The sequence below is a fragment of the Triturus cristatus genome, chromosome 8, assembly GCF_964204655.1.
Source record: "Triturus cristatus chromosome 8, aTriCri1.1, whole genome shotgun sequence".
In the NCBI taxonomy this organism is placed as follows: domain Eukaryota; kingdom Metazoa; phylum Chordata; class Amphibia; order Caudata; family Salamandridae; genus Triturus; species Triturus cristatus.
The window spans coordinates 1,113,301,072-1,113,320,068 of record NC_140591.1 but is presented as its reverse complement, the minus strand read 5'-3'; the positions used below and the strand labels follow the sequence as shown (position 1 = coordinate 1,113,320,068).

At 51.5% G+C, this 18,997-nt stretch overlaps 1 protein-coding gene across 3 annotated transcripts in view; it reads right to left on the bottom strand.

The window, feature by feature from the left end:
- Positions 1-18,997, bottom strand: part of LOC146805455 (granulocyte-macrophage colony-stimulating factor receptor subunit alpha-like) — a 409,263-nt gene that overhangs the window by 326,812 nt on the left and 63,454 nt on the right. For 2 of the 3 annotated variants that reach the window (XM_085622686.1, XM_085622685.1), the window contains exon 2: positions 16,285-16,402. The exons of the other annotated variant lie outside the window; for it this stretch is intronic. In XM_085622686.1, coding sequence (XP_085478812.1) covers positions 16,285-16,357 — 73 coding nt within the window. In that variant the 5' untranslated portion in view covers positions 16,358-16,402. The remainder of the gene's footprint in view (positions 1-16,284; positions 16,403-18,997) is intronic. 3 annotated transcript variants of the gene reach the window in all.

The following is an 18,997-nucleotide window of genomic DNA, read 5'->3' as shown; positions in this document are numbered from 1 at the left end:
GCTCGTCCTCTCCCTCTAACTTTGTTACCCTCATTCGCATTCTCTCTCGCTCTCTCTACCCCTCTTACTCACACCTCACTCAAACACACACACGCTCTCTCTCACTCTCATCCCCACGCACACAACATTTAACAGCATTTTTTCCGTGCATCCAGCTGCCTGCGTTCGTCCCATTTCCGTTTCTCAGTTGCTGTTACATCATGGACCCAGCAGGAAGGCAGAAAGGCACACGGCTCGCTCCCACCCACCTCGAGCACAAGTAGGACGTTTAAGGCGTGACCCTGCGCAGTGCGTACGGCACGTGGCCCTGTGATGTCAAGTCCATGCTGTAGCAGTGTGCTGGCTCTGCTCCTTTTCGGGTGCGCCACAAGATATGACGCAACAACTTAGGAGTGTTATTATTGTAAATAAGTCCACAATTCAAAATGTAATCGCACTGAAGTGTTTATAAGGTGATAGCCTCCGTCTGTCTACAGCTGTTCGTTTCAGCACGACCAGCACTCTAACCCGCATGACAACAGACAATGGAATGTTGGGATGCACCACAAGGGACGGGAAGCGTGGGGGGGAAACAAAAGCCAGGGTGGAGTATACCAAGGGGTACAATAATTAAATAACACATACATGATACCTGAAATACATAATGTACAACAGTTATCCAAGCCTATCAGAAGAACGTTTGGCACAGGCCTCTTATATTTTATGTCTCATTTCAAGGGTGAAGCCATTCTTGCAAAGAACTGCAGGACCATATACGTTTGTGCAGGTGCAGACACTACATTCCTGCGAGACATTGTAGAAGAAAAAGCAGAACACAAAATAATCCATTTGGCAGTCGTGAAATAAATCCTTCTTTACACGTCTGTGTGGGAAGGGATTGGCCCCAGAATGCAATGAGTCTGGCTAGACCTTTCAGCAGGCAGTGGCTGAGTTATTGCACTTTGCTCCTCACACATACATTGGGACTTTCTCAAATTCCTGTCAGGTCCCAGAACTTTGCCTCTCGCTGAAAAATCATTCTCACTGACTTGAGGTGGAAGACTAGGCTCAGTTCTTCTTGGCATGTGTCTTAAAGTGAGACGGCGACATCTGGTTCCGCTGCTTTCATGACTCGTTGTTGGTAATTTGAAATTGAAGAACAAAAACTTGCAAGTCACTGTTTGTTCCCTTTTTCTTGCTGTGACGAGAGTCCCAAAGATTCTTGGCACCTCCCACGAATAACTCAGTTCCACACAGCAATTGAGGAGTAACATGGGCATCAACTCCTATATTTCTTCATCAGAGAAGGCGCTGGAGTGTGTCGTTCTTGTGTTTTTAATAGCCCTGTGGCCATCAGTTTTGTTTGGAGTTTTACATAGCGCGAACTCGACCCGAAGAAATCAGGTATCAGAGCGCTTTACATGAGCACCAATTTCGTTATAGATGGACACACTCACTTTTTGTTTGGAACAGGGAGTTAAGTGATTTGCACAGCATCACATGATGTTGAACGTCCTTGCCGAGACTCGAACCCGGCTCCCCCGCATCGAGGTTGACCGCTTTTATTAGCCGCATGGCTACATCCTCTCCCCTCGTTTGCCGGACAACGGGGCTAACTTTCCTTTTGTCAGGAATTCATTTTAAATTTCTATCAATTGTGGGGCTAGTTTATCAGACACATATTTACAGAATTGGTCGTGGGGGCCACACTAGCTGCAGATTTAGCTGAGTTTACACTGCTTGTCACTTCCTTTTATCTCGTGCCTTCCATCTTTTAGGTGGCACTTGCATGTATCTCACGAAGGTGTTTTACTTCAATAAAATCCCCTGTTAAATCTCATAGTTGGGTGCACAATTCTTCTTCTCGCTGGCGTCCTGTGTTCAGGAGCCAGTGTGGGATTTTTGGAGCATGTGAAGTGATTGCAAACTCCATTTTCAATGGAGAGGGGTCAGATATTGACCTTTGTTAGTAGTCCAATTTACGAACCACAAGGAAGGCCCACTCATTAGCCAGTATCATGAAAAAAAAAATAATAATCTGGTGAATAGTTTATTGGAAAGGGAGCAGAAGGAATAATCCTGTTGGGTTGTATGTTCCATCCATAAGTCTTGTAGCCCTGCTTTTCCCTCTGCGCTGTTTGCACTGAGTTGGTTGCACTAGCGCTACATTTAGCTGCCTAACGCCAACGCAGACACCATTGCACCGTAGTGCATATATGGGCTTCGCCTTATTTACAAGGCAGCGTGAAGCCACTTAACGTGCCAGTAGGAGCATAGTTACTAGTCCCACTTTTAGTGACGTTCCTGTGGGGATATGGGCTTTGTCTTATTTACAAGGCAGCATGTATGCTACGTTAATAGCTGTACAGACTGATAGGTAGGGGAGTTAATAAATAAAATTAATTGCAGAACTAAAACTGTTTAAGCTGTTCTACAATGCAAATTATTTCAGGTGACTGCATTGTAATGTAAATGGCTAAAACTAATTTGATATTTAAAGATGAGTAAACATTTATTGGTCAAATAAATGTGGAAATATATCCATTGCACCTTTATTTTTTTACATTAAGCACAACATAAATATGGCTAAAGATGGATAAATTGATCAAAACAAAAAAGGATAAATACAGACAGAATTGTAAAAAAAAAAGAATGAATTCCATAAAACCGGGAGCCCTAATCATTTATAATATCCTGAGTATGAATACTGGATTCAAAATGTGTTTTTCCACTACTGGTACGTTATTTTATTTTTTTACATTTATTTTTTTAAACCTTTTTATTAACAAAATCTCAAGAGAAGGGCGTGGCCAAGCCGCGGGCTGAGATGGCCGCGCGGTGTTGAAGCTCCGTGGTCGACTCGGCGCCAAACCTGTTTTTCCCGACATCCTGATGCGGGCGAGGGCTGCCCGGACCCGGCGCTGACTCCCCTGCTCTCCCGCAACAGCCCGGAGGGGTGATCCGGCCCCGACAGCGCCCGGAACGACCAAAGAGCGCCGGGGCCTAGCGGACCCGATGCACAAGATGGCGGCCTGGCTCGGTGGCCGGAGAGGTTAGTGCGGCGGTGGCGGCCGACGGTGATGCGGGTGGCCGGGGGGTAACTGGGGGGGGGTCTGAGCACTGGGGCGGGGTCTGGTGTGGTCCAGCTTCACCCCCTTCGCCGCCGTTGGCCTGAGGCGGGTCGGGCGTTGGGCCGTTGCTCGGCGCCGCGGCCGCCTCCTCCATTGCCGGCCCCGCTCGGGTTCCCCGCGCGGTAGCGGTCTGGGGGGCCTGGGGGAGCGTCGACACGGCTGACTGGTGGTGAGGGTGGGTTGGAGGGGATCTGCGCGGACCTCGGCGCCCGGGCCGCCTCTGCCCCCCTTCCCTGGGACCTCGCTCGGCTGCCCCTGGGGTTCTTGGCCTGCGCCGTCCGTGTGCCCCCTCCCCGGTCCTGAGTCGCCTAGCCGACTCTACTGCCGCCCGGATTGGTCCGTGTCTCGGACCCCCTGAGAGGCGCCCCCTGGTCTTTGGCGCGGAGAGGACACCTGGTGGCGGTGCGGCCTGTGCTGGTGCCCGGGCCCGGTTGGACGCGTGGCCGGTGCTGGCGGGGGACCGCTACGTCGCCCGCGCTGCGGGCCGAAGAGGTTGCGGAGCCGTTTCTCCTTCCGAGTCCTCGTCCCAGTACCCTGGCACCGCCTGTTGGCACCCTGCCCACATCTGGCAGTCGTTCCTGGTGGGGGCATGGGGCGAAAGGACCCTAAGCAAAAGACCTTGCCCTTTGAGAGGCTCCACGATCAGCCTGCGGACCAACGCCCAGACATGTCGGACCCTGCTGGAGGCCAGTCCTCTGGCCCGGCGGCTACCGCTCCACCCCCTGAATGGCTTCAAGAGATGCGTGCTGGATTCAGGGCCCTCGATGGGCGCTTTGATGCCCTGAACAAAACGCTAGAAACGATGGGGGCGAAGGTTCAGGCCCACGATAAGCGTTTGGGGGAGGCCGAGACCCGGATATCTGCGGTGGAAGACGGCGCAGCGCAGGACACTAAACGCCTAGACCGGCTGGAGCGCATACTAAAGGACGTGGCCATCAAGAACGAGGACTTGGAATCGCGCAGTAGGCGCAATAACGTCCGAATCACTGGGCTTCCTGAATCCACGGCTACCGGCAGGCTGGATGTTTTTGTTGAGCAACTGTTATCGGACATTTTTGGGAGAGACTCCTTCACACCTGGCTTTGTGGTTGAGAGGGCGCACCGCTCCCTTGGGCCGCGACCTAACCCGGGGCTCCCTCCCCGCCCTCTGATCGCCCGGATCATGAACTTCCGAGACCGAGACACGGCCCTGAGGCTGGCCAGGGAGAAGGGCGAGATCACCTGGCAGGGCTCGAGACTCTCGTTCTACCCTGATTTCACCGCCATGGTACAGGAGGCTAGGCGCAAATATGTTGGGGCGAAAGCTGCGCTCCGCAATCTGGGCCTCAAGTACGGTATGCTGTATCCGGCCCGGTTGAGGGTTGACATCGATGGCCGACCGCGAATCTTTGACAATCCTACTGCGGTGCAGGAGTTCTGCCGAACATATAAACCACGCAGGGGCCCTTCGGGGGGCGATGAGGATGGACACACTCCACCGCACAGTGGTGCTGCACTTAGCCAAGACCTGTTCTCCGGCTCTGGGCCTGGCTGAGTCGGTGCCCGCGACGCAGCTTGGACTTCTTTTTCTGCCTGTTTGCAATGGGAACGTTTGAGACACTTTGCTATGCCTTTGTTTTTTCTGTGGCGCTGGGTCGGCGGCGGGTCGTTGCCATTCCCCTTTGGTTGACACCGCCGGGAGCATTTTTTGACCTACCATGCCTATTTTTTGTTTACTTGTTTATCAATGGTTTTGCTATTTGAAACTTCGCTTTTCTTCCACAGGTTGGGGATTGCCTCACGTTTGCGTGATGTGGCTGGGTGGGGGGTGGGGGGATGGGATGGGTAGTTTGGACACTCTTGACATGGCTGATCAGATTGTAACTTTGCGAATACACGGAGACACTTCTGCTTTCCTGCTCTCATTGTTAGGGATATGGCGGCAACAGTACACATAGGCTTACATGAAGCCCCCCAGGGTCTTTCACTCATGTCATGGAACGTCAGAGGCCTGAACAATCAACGGAAATGTAAGCAGGTGCTACACTATTTGAATCGGCACAGGGTCGACATTGCCTTCCTGCAGGAAACGCATTTACACACCTCTGTTCCCGCTCGCTTTGCAGCTTCCTGGGGCGCCCACAGATACTTCTCCAACTTTAGCAATTACGCCCGAGGCACCGCGGTGCTGATTCACAAGAGAGTCCCGTTTCACTGCCAACTGTTCCGGGGGGATCCTGAGGGTCGCTTCTGCATAGTACGGGGGGTGTTGATGGGTCATGCGATCATCCTGGTATGTGTGTATGCCCCCAACACTGATTCCCCGGAATTTTTCCACGCACTGTCTGCCCAGCTTGCGACGCTTGAGCCTGCGGGCCTCCTTCTTGGCGGCGACTTTAACTTATTGCTCGATGCAGCTTTGGATAGTACATCTGGGGCTGCTCCTTCCAAGCCCAGGGCGCGGCGCGCTCTTGCGGACCTCTGTCAACAGTTCTCCCTAGTGGACATTTGGCGCAGGCGCAACCCAAACACCACTGACTATACACATTTCTCGGGGCAACACAACACTTGGACCAGACTTGACTATTGGCTGCTGTCCCCGGGCCTGTCCCCATGGTTTGGTGGGCTCCTTACTCTCCCTAGGACGTACTCTGACCATTCCCCGGTCTTGCTCCGCTTGGATGTCCCACGCCCCGAGGGTTTTGAGCGGCAGTGGCGATTCCCTGGGAGAGCTCTGCTGGATGACTTATTTGTCCACGAGATTTCCGAAGCAATAGAAGACTACTTCACGATTAACACAGGGTCTGTAGACTCACAGGCTGCGCTCTGGGAGGGGTTTAAGGCCTACATCAGGGGGGTTTGCATAGCCAAGCACTCTGGGGTCCTTAAGGCACTACGCGCAACCATTAAGCAGCTGGAGGCACAGCTTGAGTTGATTGACGCTGAGGCGCAGCGCGGGCTGGACGGGGACGTGTCCGCGAGGCGTCTTCGCCTCCTGACTGACTTCAGGGAGGCTGCAGACAGAGAGATTCTGTACCTTGGGAAGTACCAGACGGCGCGTAGATATGGCGAGGGAGATAGACCGGGACGCACACTGGCTCAGGCTTTGAGGCCTCCGTACGGTAGGTCCTTGATAGTTGAGGTGAGGGGCGTGGATGGCTCGCTCCGCACAACTCCCACGGCGATCAGAGACGAATTCCTGTCCTACTTCTCCGACCTATACAAGACCAAGTTGGGGGAATCCCCAGCCTCTCGTGCGGCCTACTTGTCCGAAATCGCACTTGTGTTTCTCGATAAGGGTATGCAGGAGTTCATGGCTGAGCCTATTACTGTGGCGGAGGTGCGCGGGGCGATTAAGGTGCTTCGCGGGTCCACGGCCCCCGGCCTAGATGGCTTCTCTGGGGATTTTTATAAGGCGTTCACTGATCAGCTGGCGCCACAACTGATAGAGGTATATGCGGAGGCCCTGGAGCGCGGCTCCCTACCGGCCACCCTCAGCGAAGCGGTGATAGTTCTCCTTCCTAAACCAAACAAGGACCCGACGTTGTGTAGTTCCTATCGCCCCCTCTCCCTTTTAAACTTCGACTACAAGATCCTGGCAAAGATTGTGGCCAACAGGCTCTCGCAATTGATGGAATTTATCATTTCGCCCGTCCAATCGGGCTTTGTCCCGCGTCGCTCTACGTCTTTAAATCTGCGAACGCTTTTTACGGTCCTCCATAGAATTAACCCTGCCACGCCGGCGGCGGCGGTCCTCCTGGATACCGAAAAGGCCTTCGACACTCTAGAATGGCCCTTTTTTCTCGCCGTCATGCAACGTATGGGCATGCCGGAGACCTTCCTTGCCACTACGAGGCTTTTGTATAGCCGCCCCACGGCCCGATTGCGTATCAATGGCACGCTGTCCTGTCCCTTCTCTTTAACGCGTGGTACGCGGCAGGGCTGCCCGCTCTCACCACTACTGTTCATTTTGGCCATGGACCCCTTGATCCGACATTTTCAGGAGCGCCACCTCCACAGGGGTCTCCAGTTCCGGACGGGCCCACTGCTAGCGTCCCTCTACGCAGACGACACCATACTGTATGTAAGAGAACCGCAGGTCAACCTTGCCCCCCTGATACGGGAGATCCTCCGCTTTGGCGCACACTCCGGGCTGGGCATCAACTGGCATGAGTCCGTCATCTTCCCCTTGACCAGCGGCACCTCCCCATGGCAGTGCGAGTACCCGCTGGAGTGGTGCTCTGACTCGGTTAGGTACCTGGGTGTGCAGATCCATCTCAACACGGACGAACTTATTCGTCTCAACTATGGCCGCGCTTTGGACAGGCTGGAGACACAGGTGGAGGGATGGTTGAGACTCCCGCTGTCTATGTCGGCCAGAATTGCAATCATAAAAATGATAGTTCTCCCTAGATTTTTATACCTCTTCAATAATATCCCCGTCCCCATCACCCGTGCCTTTTTCACCGCGTTGCGATCCCAGCTGATCAGGCTGGTATGGGGCGGGAAGCACCCCCGGATTGGTTGGAAGACCCTCATGCTCCCTCCTGATAGGGGCGGCCTCGGGGTACCGGATCTGTATTTGTATTATCTGGTGGCGCAATGTGCACATGCCTATGCCAGGTACCACCCTGACGCTCGCATTCCGTTCCTGCGTCCCGAGGCGGATTTCGTTCTCCCGGGCCGTTTAGCGGCGGTGTTGCCGAAGGGGGTCCCCAGAGACCCAGTTGATATCCAAACGGTGTCCACCACAAGTTGGGCGTGGCACCGTCTTACTCGTTATCTAGCCCAGCCCCTCCTTTACTCCTCTTCTCTTCCACTTCCTAATCCCGGATTGCTGTCTGGCACGGGGGAGGCGCTGGTTCAGCGTACACTGACCAAGTTTCACCTTGCTACGACCGGGGACCTCTACCCGGGGGGCCACATATTTTCGGTCTCGGAGGAGGAGCGCTTCAGTGAGGCCACGTTCATGGACAAATTTGTCCTGCGCCGGCTTTACTGTGCGGCTCGTTCAGACATTGCGGGATTCCCTCTCGAGCCAACATCCTTCGAGCCTCTGACTCTCCTCATTGACGACGACTCGGGTGCCCATATGGTATCTAAGCTGTACAGGGCATGCGCGGCGCTGATTCCATGTGAGGATGGCCGGTTGAGAGCGGCCTGGGAGGCGGACTTGGGTAGGCCGATCACAGATGAACAATGGACCGCTTGCTGCAGAGTCACTAATGCGATCTCGCTAAATAGTCGGCATAAGCTCCTCCATTATAAATTTCTTCGCCGCTGCTACATGACCCCAGCTAGGCTCCACGCCATTGACCCGGCGCGCCCGCACACATGTTGGAAATGCGCTGCACCACACGCTGACTTTGCACACCTGTCCTGGACGTGCCCCAGACTGCAACCATACTGGACGCGGGTCCACGAGATCCTTGGCGCTATGTTGGAACTCACGCTGGTTCCCACTCCTGGGGTTGCATTACTGGGCTATACAGTGAACTTCCCCAAGGGCGTCCGCAGGCTTGCCTCCCTGGGCCTGCTGCTCGCCAAGAGGGAGGTGGCAAAGCATTGGGGCGGTAGGTCGGCCCCCACTGCCGAGACGTGGCTCACGTCAATGGCTTATTGCAGCACAAACAGCGAGATATATGCTAGTCTCCTCCCTGCAGTTGCGCGTCCCAAGGATATCTGGGGCCCCTACAAGACCTATATCGCTAACCTCCCGAGCGCTTCCCCACCGCGTGCCAGCTCTGGAATAGTACCCACAGGGGTGGGGTAGCTCTGATGGTCCTCCCTGTGGGGAATTGGGGGGAATGAGTGCACGCTGCGCGGGCTGCATAGGTGGAGATGTGCCGACCATGGGGGTGCCCACTGCAGATGGTTGGGGAGTCCTGACTGAATCATTTCCCTTCGATGGGCACGGGCGGAGGAGAGGGGTGGGCTCTGGATGGGGGGTCTATCTATGGTCTGCTGTCATACAATCGAACTGCTGCTTATATATGAGGGAAGAGTGTAATGATGTATCTCCGCACTTGTGCCTACAGATCTGTACAGCCGATATTCTTGCATTGTTCTGTTTTTCAAAACTCAATAAAAAAAGTTTAAAAAAAAAAAAACAAAATCTCAAGAGAACACATCATACAGCAACAATAGCATGAGGACAGTAGTTGCCATATACATGAGATCGTAATTAACACATTCTAGGGTTGAGTAGGCCCCCCTCGATATTATGCTTCTTACTACAATTCTAGCTCCCACAGCCCTCTGTATCTCCTCCACGGCATCCACACCCTTTCCCATTTCCTAACACCCCGGACTCACTGTTTCCTCCGCCCTCTGACACCAATTGAGGTCGCGTTTCCAGTCCTCAAGCGCAGGAGGTGCCGGGGCCCCCCAGTTTCTGGCAATGTTGCGCTTCGCCACCCCTGATGACAATGCCAGCCATATGCCCACATACCTAGTCCAGTCTGTCTCACCTCTAATCATCAGAAGAAGCCATTTTGGGTCTAATGGGACGGGCACCCCCACCACTTCCGACATGACTTCCGTAACCTTCCACCAGTATATGGAGACCTCGGGGTATTCCTATAATATATGTATGAAGGTACCTTCCTCCCCGCACCCCAGAACACACTGCGCCAACAGGGCACGACCCCAAGTGAATAAGTGAGTGCGGGGATAGTAGACACGATGTAGGATCCTGAGCTGCACCAATCTGAATCTGACATGCATTGCCACTTCCCTGGGGCTCTGGAGCGCCTCTAGCCAGTCCTCATCATCCAGGACTTATAGGTCGTTAGCCCAGGCCGCTCTAAGAGAGACCAGGGGATCCGGGAGGTTGTTAATCAACTTGCGGTATATCATGTAGGTTTCCCCTGCATAGGATCCAGTAGTAGCAGTCTTCAAGCGTGAAATAGTCTGGGATGGACACCCCTTGTTGAATGTGTGTGCGCAGAGCATGCAGGAGCTGCAGATGCATGTATTGCTGCGAGTCATGCATAGGGTATTCTTTTTGCAGATATGCAAACGTGCGAGGGGATTCCCCCTTCCATACATCGCACAGATATTCAACGCCAATCAGGCGCCAGCCCCTGAATCCCGACAGCGCCGCCACTTCCCTAAGAGGATCGCCCACCCATAACAGGGTTCTGCCCGTCAGTTTTCCAGTCCAGCCTAGGAATTTATTAGCATCTTTCCAGCATTGCACTACCACCTTAGTATGCTCCGGCAAGTCCGGGCCCGTTCGTCGGGAGAACAAGAGGGATTCGCAATTGCCCTGCGCCATCGATGCCCTATCCACGCGATAGGCCGGCTCTTCCATCCCAACATAGACCCAGTTATTAATCACCTGCAGTTAGGAGGCCCAATAGTACAGCCTGACATCCGGAACTGTGATCCCTCCATCAAAGACACCCCTATGTAGCTTATGTAGGGCAATTCTTGGCGACCCTCCTGCCCACAGCAGCGACTGTACCTCCTGCGCTATACACTTAAATATCATCTGTGGTATCTGAAAGGGAGTGTTCTGCAATATATAGAGAAGCTGCGGTAGCATCAGCATAAGCGATAGTGGGAGCAAGCACCAATGGCTAACATCTGCGGTAAGACGACTCATTTGAGGCCCCAGGTTTTTCACCAGGAAGTCCTTCTGATCCCTGGTGATGTGTATTCCCAGGTATTTAAAACCACCCATCACCACCGGGGCCGCGTATCCCCGTGGAACCCTAGGGGGGGCGGGGTCCAGAGAGAGGGAAGATCACCGACTTTGACCAATTAATATTATACCCCAAATAACTACCGAACAACTCAAAAATGTGAAGGACCCGCGCTATGGAGTAATACGGCCGTGCCAGATATAGTACAATATCGTCGGCGTATAGAGAGATACGTTCCTCCCAATCCTACGGTGCCCGCAATCCCCAAATCTCAGGATCTCTCCTGACCCAGTGAGCCAGGGGCTCTAGCGCCAAAGCAAACAGGAGCGGGGAGAGAAGACATCCCTGCCGCGTGCCCCTCCGGAGCTGAATGGATCTAGACAGGGCACCATTCACCCTCACCCTGGCCGTAGGACTCTCGTACAGGAGTCTGACCCATCTGCAAAAGGAAGGGCCAAAGCCCAGCCTCTGAAGGACCATAAATAGGTATGGTCATTTGATACTATCGAAAGCTATTGAGGCATCCAGTGACATCAATGCCGTTTGCTGGGATGCAACACCCTCGGTCATGTGCAGCACCCCATAAAGCCTTCGCAGGTTGTGCCTTGTGCTTCTACCAGGCATAAACCCTGACTGGACAACATGCACCAGGTCCTTAATGACCGACAGCACCCTGTCAGCCAGCACCTTCGCCAGGGCCTTGTCCTCCACGTTGAAAAGGGAAATAGGCCTATAGTAACTGCACTGATCTGTCGGCTTACCCTCTTTGTGAATCACAACGATCGTGGCTGCCATTTGATCTACCAGGAGATGACCCACCTCCTGCGCCTCCTGCAGCATATCTAGGAGTGGGGGCAATATTATCGTTGCCTGGTTCTTGTAGATTTCAACCGGGAGCCCACTGGGTCCGGCCACCTTCCCCGAATTAAGTACGCTCCAGGCTTTACCCAACTCTTCTACCATAAGGTCCGCCTCCGGGTCATCATACGCTTCAGGGTGCACCGTTGGCAAGCTAAAATCCCTAAGAAATTCCTCACAGTCAACCACCGACCTTGTGGTCACCGGGCCGTATACGTGCTCGAAGTGTGTTGCAAAAGCCTCTGCAATGTCTGTACTGGTGGACCAAAGCACACCCTCTGAGTCTCGGATCCCCACCACCCATGACCTATCCTTGTCTCGCCGCTCTAGCCATGCCAAGAGTTTCAGGGCCTTATCCCCAAAATTATATAGGTGATGCTGGGTGGCCAGCGCATATGCTCGCGCCTCGCCCTCCGCCAGGGTCCGCAGGTCCTGCTGTTTCAGCGCCAACCGGTGTTGCGCTTCTGCACAAGACGCCAGCTCAGCCTCACCCTTCAGCTGGCTGATCTCTTGCTCGAGTTGTCTACACTGCAGGGTCTCTTCATTTTTCTGTGCCCCAATTAGCACCTGTTCCTGCCCCCTCAACACCGCCTTGTAAGCTTTCCAGAGCGTGATTTGCGATTGTACTGTCCCCCTATTTTCTATAAAATACTGCTCGGAGCCCTCCCGGATGCCATGGATCTAACTGCGGGAATGCTGCCCTATCAATGAGTGGGCCTTGAAGTGTGGCACACACCGGTGCATGGTCAGAGATCCCCTTTGCCATGTGATGTGCGTTGGAGAATTCCCCCACTCTGTCGGCGTGAGTGAACAGATGGTCAAGTCTAGAGAAGGACCCGTGCCTGGCCGAATAGAAGGTGTAGTGTCTTAGTGAAGGATTGTGTGCCCACCACAGGTCTACCAGACCCAGCGCCCTTGTGAAGTCCACAAGCCCGCGTACCCCCTGTGTGCCAGTCTGAAGGCCAGACCTATCCAGTGCCGGGTGCATTACTGCATTCATGCCACCTTCAATAAGTGAGGTGTCTGACGGCAGGTCTGCTATTAGTGAACTGAGCTGTGGAAGGACCACCGAGTGAAGCCCAGGCGGTATATAACATGAGCTGAAAACGAGCAGGCGCCCCTTCCATTTTCCTGCCGCCGTGGCTAAATACCCAGCAGCATCTGTCCACATGCCAGTGATCATCGGGGGCAGTGCCTTGCGTATGAGAATGCACACCTTCTGGCTCCAGACGTAAACCCAGAGTGCACTACCATTTTATTGCCAAATCGATCTAGGGCTTTGCAATGACTTCCCCTTAAATGTGATTCCTGAATGAGAACAACGTCTGGGGAATGCCTCTTCAAATATTGCATCACTAGTGTGCACTTAATTTTATTGCCCAACCCGTTCACATTCCAGGACCAATACTTTACCATGGCCGGGTCACCCATTGGCATTGTAGCAAACTGTTGGCAGTAGGGCCCCCACACTCCCCAACACCTTTCCCCGTGGCAACCCTCATGCTCTGTTAGCTATATAGGTCTCGAGTGTAACTCTCCCCCTGCAAACAAAACCATGCAACAGTCCCAACACCCCCCATCCTGCATCCCTGCTCGTTGGGTCCCCAACCTCCCACGACCCAAACTTTCAGAGTGCCTGTCGCCCAAGAAAACCCCCAATACCCATTTGTAGTGGGTCGTAGTCTAGCCTCCAGCGTGAAGAGAGATCTGTCTGCTGACTGGAATTTTCAGCCCCACACCTACTCCTCGCTAGGCTTACAAATAACCACGTCTCCCCGCGGCGCAGCTATCCCACTAAATAAGTCAAATAGCAAGTACATGCTGTGTTTGTGTCCCAACATCGCGAGTCCAAGGTTCAGGCCCCATTATTCGGGTATCAACGTTAGGTTCACGCCCTCAGTAGCAGCATCACCCCTCCCCTGCACAGAGCCACTTATCAGTCTCAGCCCATCAAAGGGTGTCTCAGCGAATACTCATCTGTCCGTTGTCGGCATAGCTATTTGCTGGGAGAGCTCCCGGCCTCTGTGTCCTCCTCTTCTCCATTCCGGTCCATTGCCAATCGCCTGTTGCCTCCTTTGCGGCTCACGGTGCACCAGCCCTCCAGCCGGTCGCTCGCCTCCTCCGGCTTGTCGAAGAAATACACCTTTCCGTTGTCCAGGATTTTGAGCTGTGCCGGAAAGAGCATCATATACTTCACGCCCTGTTCCCTAAGGGCTCATTTCACCCCATTGAAGGAGCATCGCTGGTGTTGTACATGCAGCGTGAAGTCTGGAAAAAACCTGATCGTGGCATTCTCATGCCTAAGGTCGCCGTGCATCCGTGCCGCCTACAGGATGGCGTCCCGATCCCTGAAGTTCAGGATACGGGCGATGATGGTGCACGGGGGTGGCCCGGTCTGGGCCTACCCCCCAGCACTCTATGGGCCCGTTCTATGGAAACAAACTGTGAGAGATGTTTCGGCTTCAGCTGATTTAGAATTAAGTCCTCTAGAAAGTTCCAGAGTGGGCCCCTCCATTCCTACCGGCACCCCCACCACCCAAATGTTGTTGCACCGGGCCCTACCTTCCTGATCTTCATCACCGGCTCCTCTATGCGCTTTGTTTTTGATGGACACCCCCAATGTCTGCTTCTGCCGTGGCTACCTTGTCAGACATCTTGTGGAAGTCAGCTCACAGGAGGTTTACCTCTTCGGTAACTGAGTCTAAATTCGGTTCCAACGTTCCTTTCAATTCACAGATCGCCCTCATAATGTCCTCAAGGGTCGGGTCTGGACCCTGCTCACCCCCTTCTTCATGTGTGTTCCTTGCGACTGTCCTTCGTCGCACCCCATGGGCACCGTATATTTGTCAATGTGATTAGCCCATCCCCTTATTGCGACCCATAATGCTGTCTGTGGGGGAATGGGGCTGCTTTCCAGGTACGGTCAGGTCCGCTATTGTTGGTGCCGTTTAATAAGGGGGGGTCACGCCCAGGCCCTCCCGCTGATGTGGGCTGTGGTCAGTCCAGTCACGGCCCGGTTTCCTGGGGGCCCCACCGATGCCGCTGTGCTAGGCTGGGAAAAACCACTGCTGGCGGCCCGTCGTTATCTCCTTGCCCCACTCGTCCCGCATTCCAGCCGATGTCTTGGCAGCCCCAATCCTCCCCTGAGGACCAGAGTCTCACAGCCCCCAGGGCCGCGGTCCACTCACCAATCAGTGCGGGGGGGCTCTCCTCAAATGTAGGCGGCAATCAAGCCAACTTCCGACCGGTCTCCTGGGGTGCTTCCCTGGTGTTTCTGCGCTGAGCAGGGGTCCTCCACCGACGATGAACAGTCTCTATCCCTACGTTCCACTCCCTGTTCCACCTGGCCAATGTCCTTGCAGCTGCAGCGAGATCTCACATCCCAAGGGGCAGCGCTCCGATCACCAGTCAGCGGGGGGAGGGGGAACAGGGAACGCTAGTCGCGCCTCCGATGCAGCTCTGATTCTCGGGCCGATGCAGACCCTCTGGATGGGCCCTCGCTTCTCCCGCTGAGCAGCCCTCTCTCCTGTTGGTGGCCCAAGATCTATGGTAACACACGCCCGCAAACGCACTGACCTGGGGCGGCCACCCGGATAATGCTCGATCCGCCGCACTCCCTCCGCTAGGGCTGTTGTCTTTGCCAGGGAGAGCTGTCGCCCTGCCCCCGGTATGGAGCAGTCTGTGTCTTCGCCGTACACACGATGCTGGGTTTGCGGCCACGGTCCCTCCTACTACCTCCGGGGGGCTGCCATCTTGCCAGAACTCGTGTCGTTCCTACCAGCGTGTCGCCGCTCCACCGCGGGCAATCGCCTCCCGGTTTGCGCTGCTGTTTGGGCTCTGCCGCCTCCCCAATCGCTCAGCACTCGGAGTAGACCCTCTGAGCCAGGATAATGCCGGATGTGTGGGGTAAAATCACTGTAGGCTAGCGCAGCACACTCAGCCTGCGGCCATCTTCCACGGCTGCTAGCCACGCCCCCCTGGTACGTTTTTATTGGGGAAAAATAAAGGTATTTGTTAAGACATCACTCAGTAAGTGTTTTTCCCAGACTTTCCCCGCCTTGTAGGATGTCCAGAGATCAAAGATATAAGCGATGGATAAACGGATAACTGTCTGAGGTCGAACTGGCTTTGCATGCCTCCTTGGATCTATTGAGAACAGAGAGGGATAGGGAAATGCAAAAGGCCGGCAATATGGTCAATTGCCATCCGTCGCATCTTTTGTGTCAACTGCAGAGCTGTGCAGATCCCAGGATGAGAGGGAGTTATCCATGATCCTAATTGGCCATTATTCAATAGGACAATCTTGGCTTATCCTTCTTTATTCTTCATATCATGTGATATCTATGTGTGCTTAATCAAAAAACTAATTTTATCAGGTGGGTTGTGAAAAATCCAACACATCAAGTCTTAGTTGACTGAGCTAGCCCAAAACAAATGTATTTAGATACATGAATATTGTCAGCATAATTTAAAGTGGATTCCAAGAGAATCTTCTATAAGATATATTACTGATACCAATAACCAACCCATAATGCTGTGCAACTAATCAAATAAAAACTTTGGAATATATATCTGATATAGATAATGAAGTTTAGACCTAATAAACCATTTGTGACATTTCCAAAATTCTTTAATTTTGTTCAAGACATTTTTCATGGAATTGTAAATTGTTTATCTTATGTACCTACATGCTTTGTTTTGAGTCCGAACATAGGTAGAACCAAAAAGTAATGTCAACCAGACCATCTTCAAAGAGCCCATAATGAGACCAATCGTGTTTTTCAAGCCGATCAAGATTGTTCACATCTAAAAAAGAACAAAAAGTGGCGTCAAGTTAGCTGTTTAGTCCCATATTTATCAGAAAAAATACTGGAGAACCAGACCTATCCAAACTTATTGATTCATGACCTCTCACTCTCGACACTCTAAACGTATCCATCTTAATTTTGCATATAGAAATCGTTTGATATGAAAAGCACGAGTGCGGCACAGATACTACTAACTGCCTGTGAGATTTTTATCATAGTCCTGAAACCCAACGAGCCGTATCTTGTTTGCATTCAATATGTCACTTAGTGGATGTCATTGGTGCAAAAACATTTTTTTTAATTTATTATTTAATGCATGTGTGTAGCACCAAATCCCAACTTGCAGTAGCCATTGGACAATTTAGTATCAAATATAATCAAAGGACATACGTTTCACAGTCAAGAATAGATTGATGACATTTAGGACACGATTCACAAAGGTAATTTTACATGTGTAGATTTACTGAAGTGTAAATCTACTACCTTTATGCATGTCTACACTTATTTGCTTTTCACTATTTTCGAATGTGCTGATGTAGGTTTATCCATTTTTGCCAGTCACTATTTCCAAGTGCAAATTTACACCTAGGGGAAGACTCACATATTTCAACCCCCTAAAGTCAGGGTGTGTCGCCTTCTACAACAAAAGCAGTTACTAGAAACATTTCACACATAGGTAGAGGTTTCCACCGCCATGGCTGAAATTTATTAAAGCTTATATTAAAATTATTAACTATATTTTAATATAAACATAAGTTAATTTATATATTTATTAATAATATAGTACTATCAAAATAAAATGCTACAACACATAACTTATCAAAATAAATGTGCAACAAATAGGTGATTAATTGGAATATTTATTTTTAATTTATAAACTACATTGTTTAAACATCCCAGCCTCACTAACATTTTCATTTTTATTTATTATGTATTTAATTTAAATGTCATGTATTTAATTCATTTAAATTATTTTTAATTGTGTTAACCATAGTGTAATTTAAATTTCAAAATAATAAAATAATTAACTATTAAATATATTTAATTTTTTAACATTAAAATATATGTGTATTTTACATCTTGAAATAATTGTATTAATTTAACATTAGTTCTTATCTGGTAATATTTTAGGTCCCTACGTCCATTATGTTTGATGGGAGTGTGTGAAGACCGTACTGGAGTGCATTTATTACTGTTTCCTTAAAAAGTGCTTAATGTAACATGGATTGCAGAAACCGAGGACATGAACGCTATTTGGAATACAAGTTAATTTTTTTTTTACAAGTACATGTCCCTGCCCCATTTTGAGGTCTGGCTAGATGATAGCATTAATAAATAATTAATTTGTGACAAATAATCTTTTTTTTTGTAACTGAAATGGGGGACACTCAAAAGGTGCCTAATTTCTAGCTTGCACCAATAAACCCAAATATGTGCTGTATTACAGTTGCTGAGCTTCTCAATAACATATGGAAGGAGGTTGGGAAACACCTGTGTATTTGGCTTCAGCTACACAGGGCATTCCTTTACTGAATGTGTGCTCAGATTTTGGTCACAGCATGCCCAGATCATTCAGCATGCATTGAGAGAGTGACAGTCTCACCAGTCACTCTCTAAAGAGTGCAGGAGGCTCACCTGGTATTTAAAGGAGAGAGAGAGTAGGACCTTCCAAAAAGATAGGTTGCCCCACTGCAAATTCAGATCGAACAGCATTAGGTTTGGTGCCTAGATCAGTGCTGGCACCATTGACCTGCTTTTGTTGGGTCCCAATGCGCTAATACCTGTAATGTGCAGTCTATGACTGTCCACTCCTGGTTGTTTTCCTAAAGTGACCCTAGACTCCTCTAAAGGCTCCACAGGCGAATGGAGAGAATGTGCATGCACACCTGAGGTCAAAGGCTGCTTGAACTAGGGAGAGGCTGAACATCAAGTACCACAGGCACTGCTCCTTTTCTGACGCCATCAGTTCAACAGACTATGGCCACATTTGAACGTACCCAAACGGAAATTACATTGTTGATTCAAAGGAGAGCCAGGAAGAGACCTGTGAAAAAGACTCTGAACCTAAAGTCCTTCTAGTTCTGCGGGTTGCCCAAGGGTCTGTCTGGTACGGGAAAATCTTGACTGTCAGGAATAAAACTATCATCAAGTAAACGTCACTGACACCATTGTGTACTGTGTGGTAGTGGTACCCATTTCATTGAACCCTCAAGCATCACCAGCCATTACTGAATAGCCATATACCTGGTGCCCTCACTCTTAACTGGAGACCAGAGGTTCCAGAATATCTGACAACATGAAACTAAGGGCCATTTTACGATGGTGGTCGGAGGAGCCTCTAAACGCCGTTGTTGCGGTATCGGGACCGTCCTACAGGTAGGCGGCGGTCCCGCCCTCTGAATTACGATCGAACCACCGTGTAGGCAGTCACAAACATGCCTTTTACCATTGAGGCTTGTGCTGCAGCCTGGAAAAGGGCAGCAGTACCAGCCCCAATTGGAAAATGCATGTTGCATGGGTGTTTGGGGGTGCACCACCTGTGCCCAGCCGCGGTGCGTCCATTGGGGCGTAGGGGCGTAGCCCCACCAGCCCT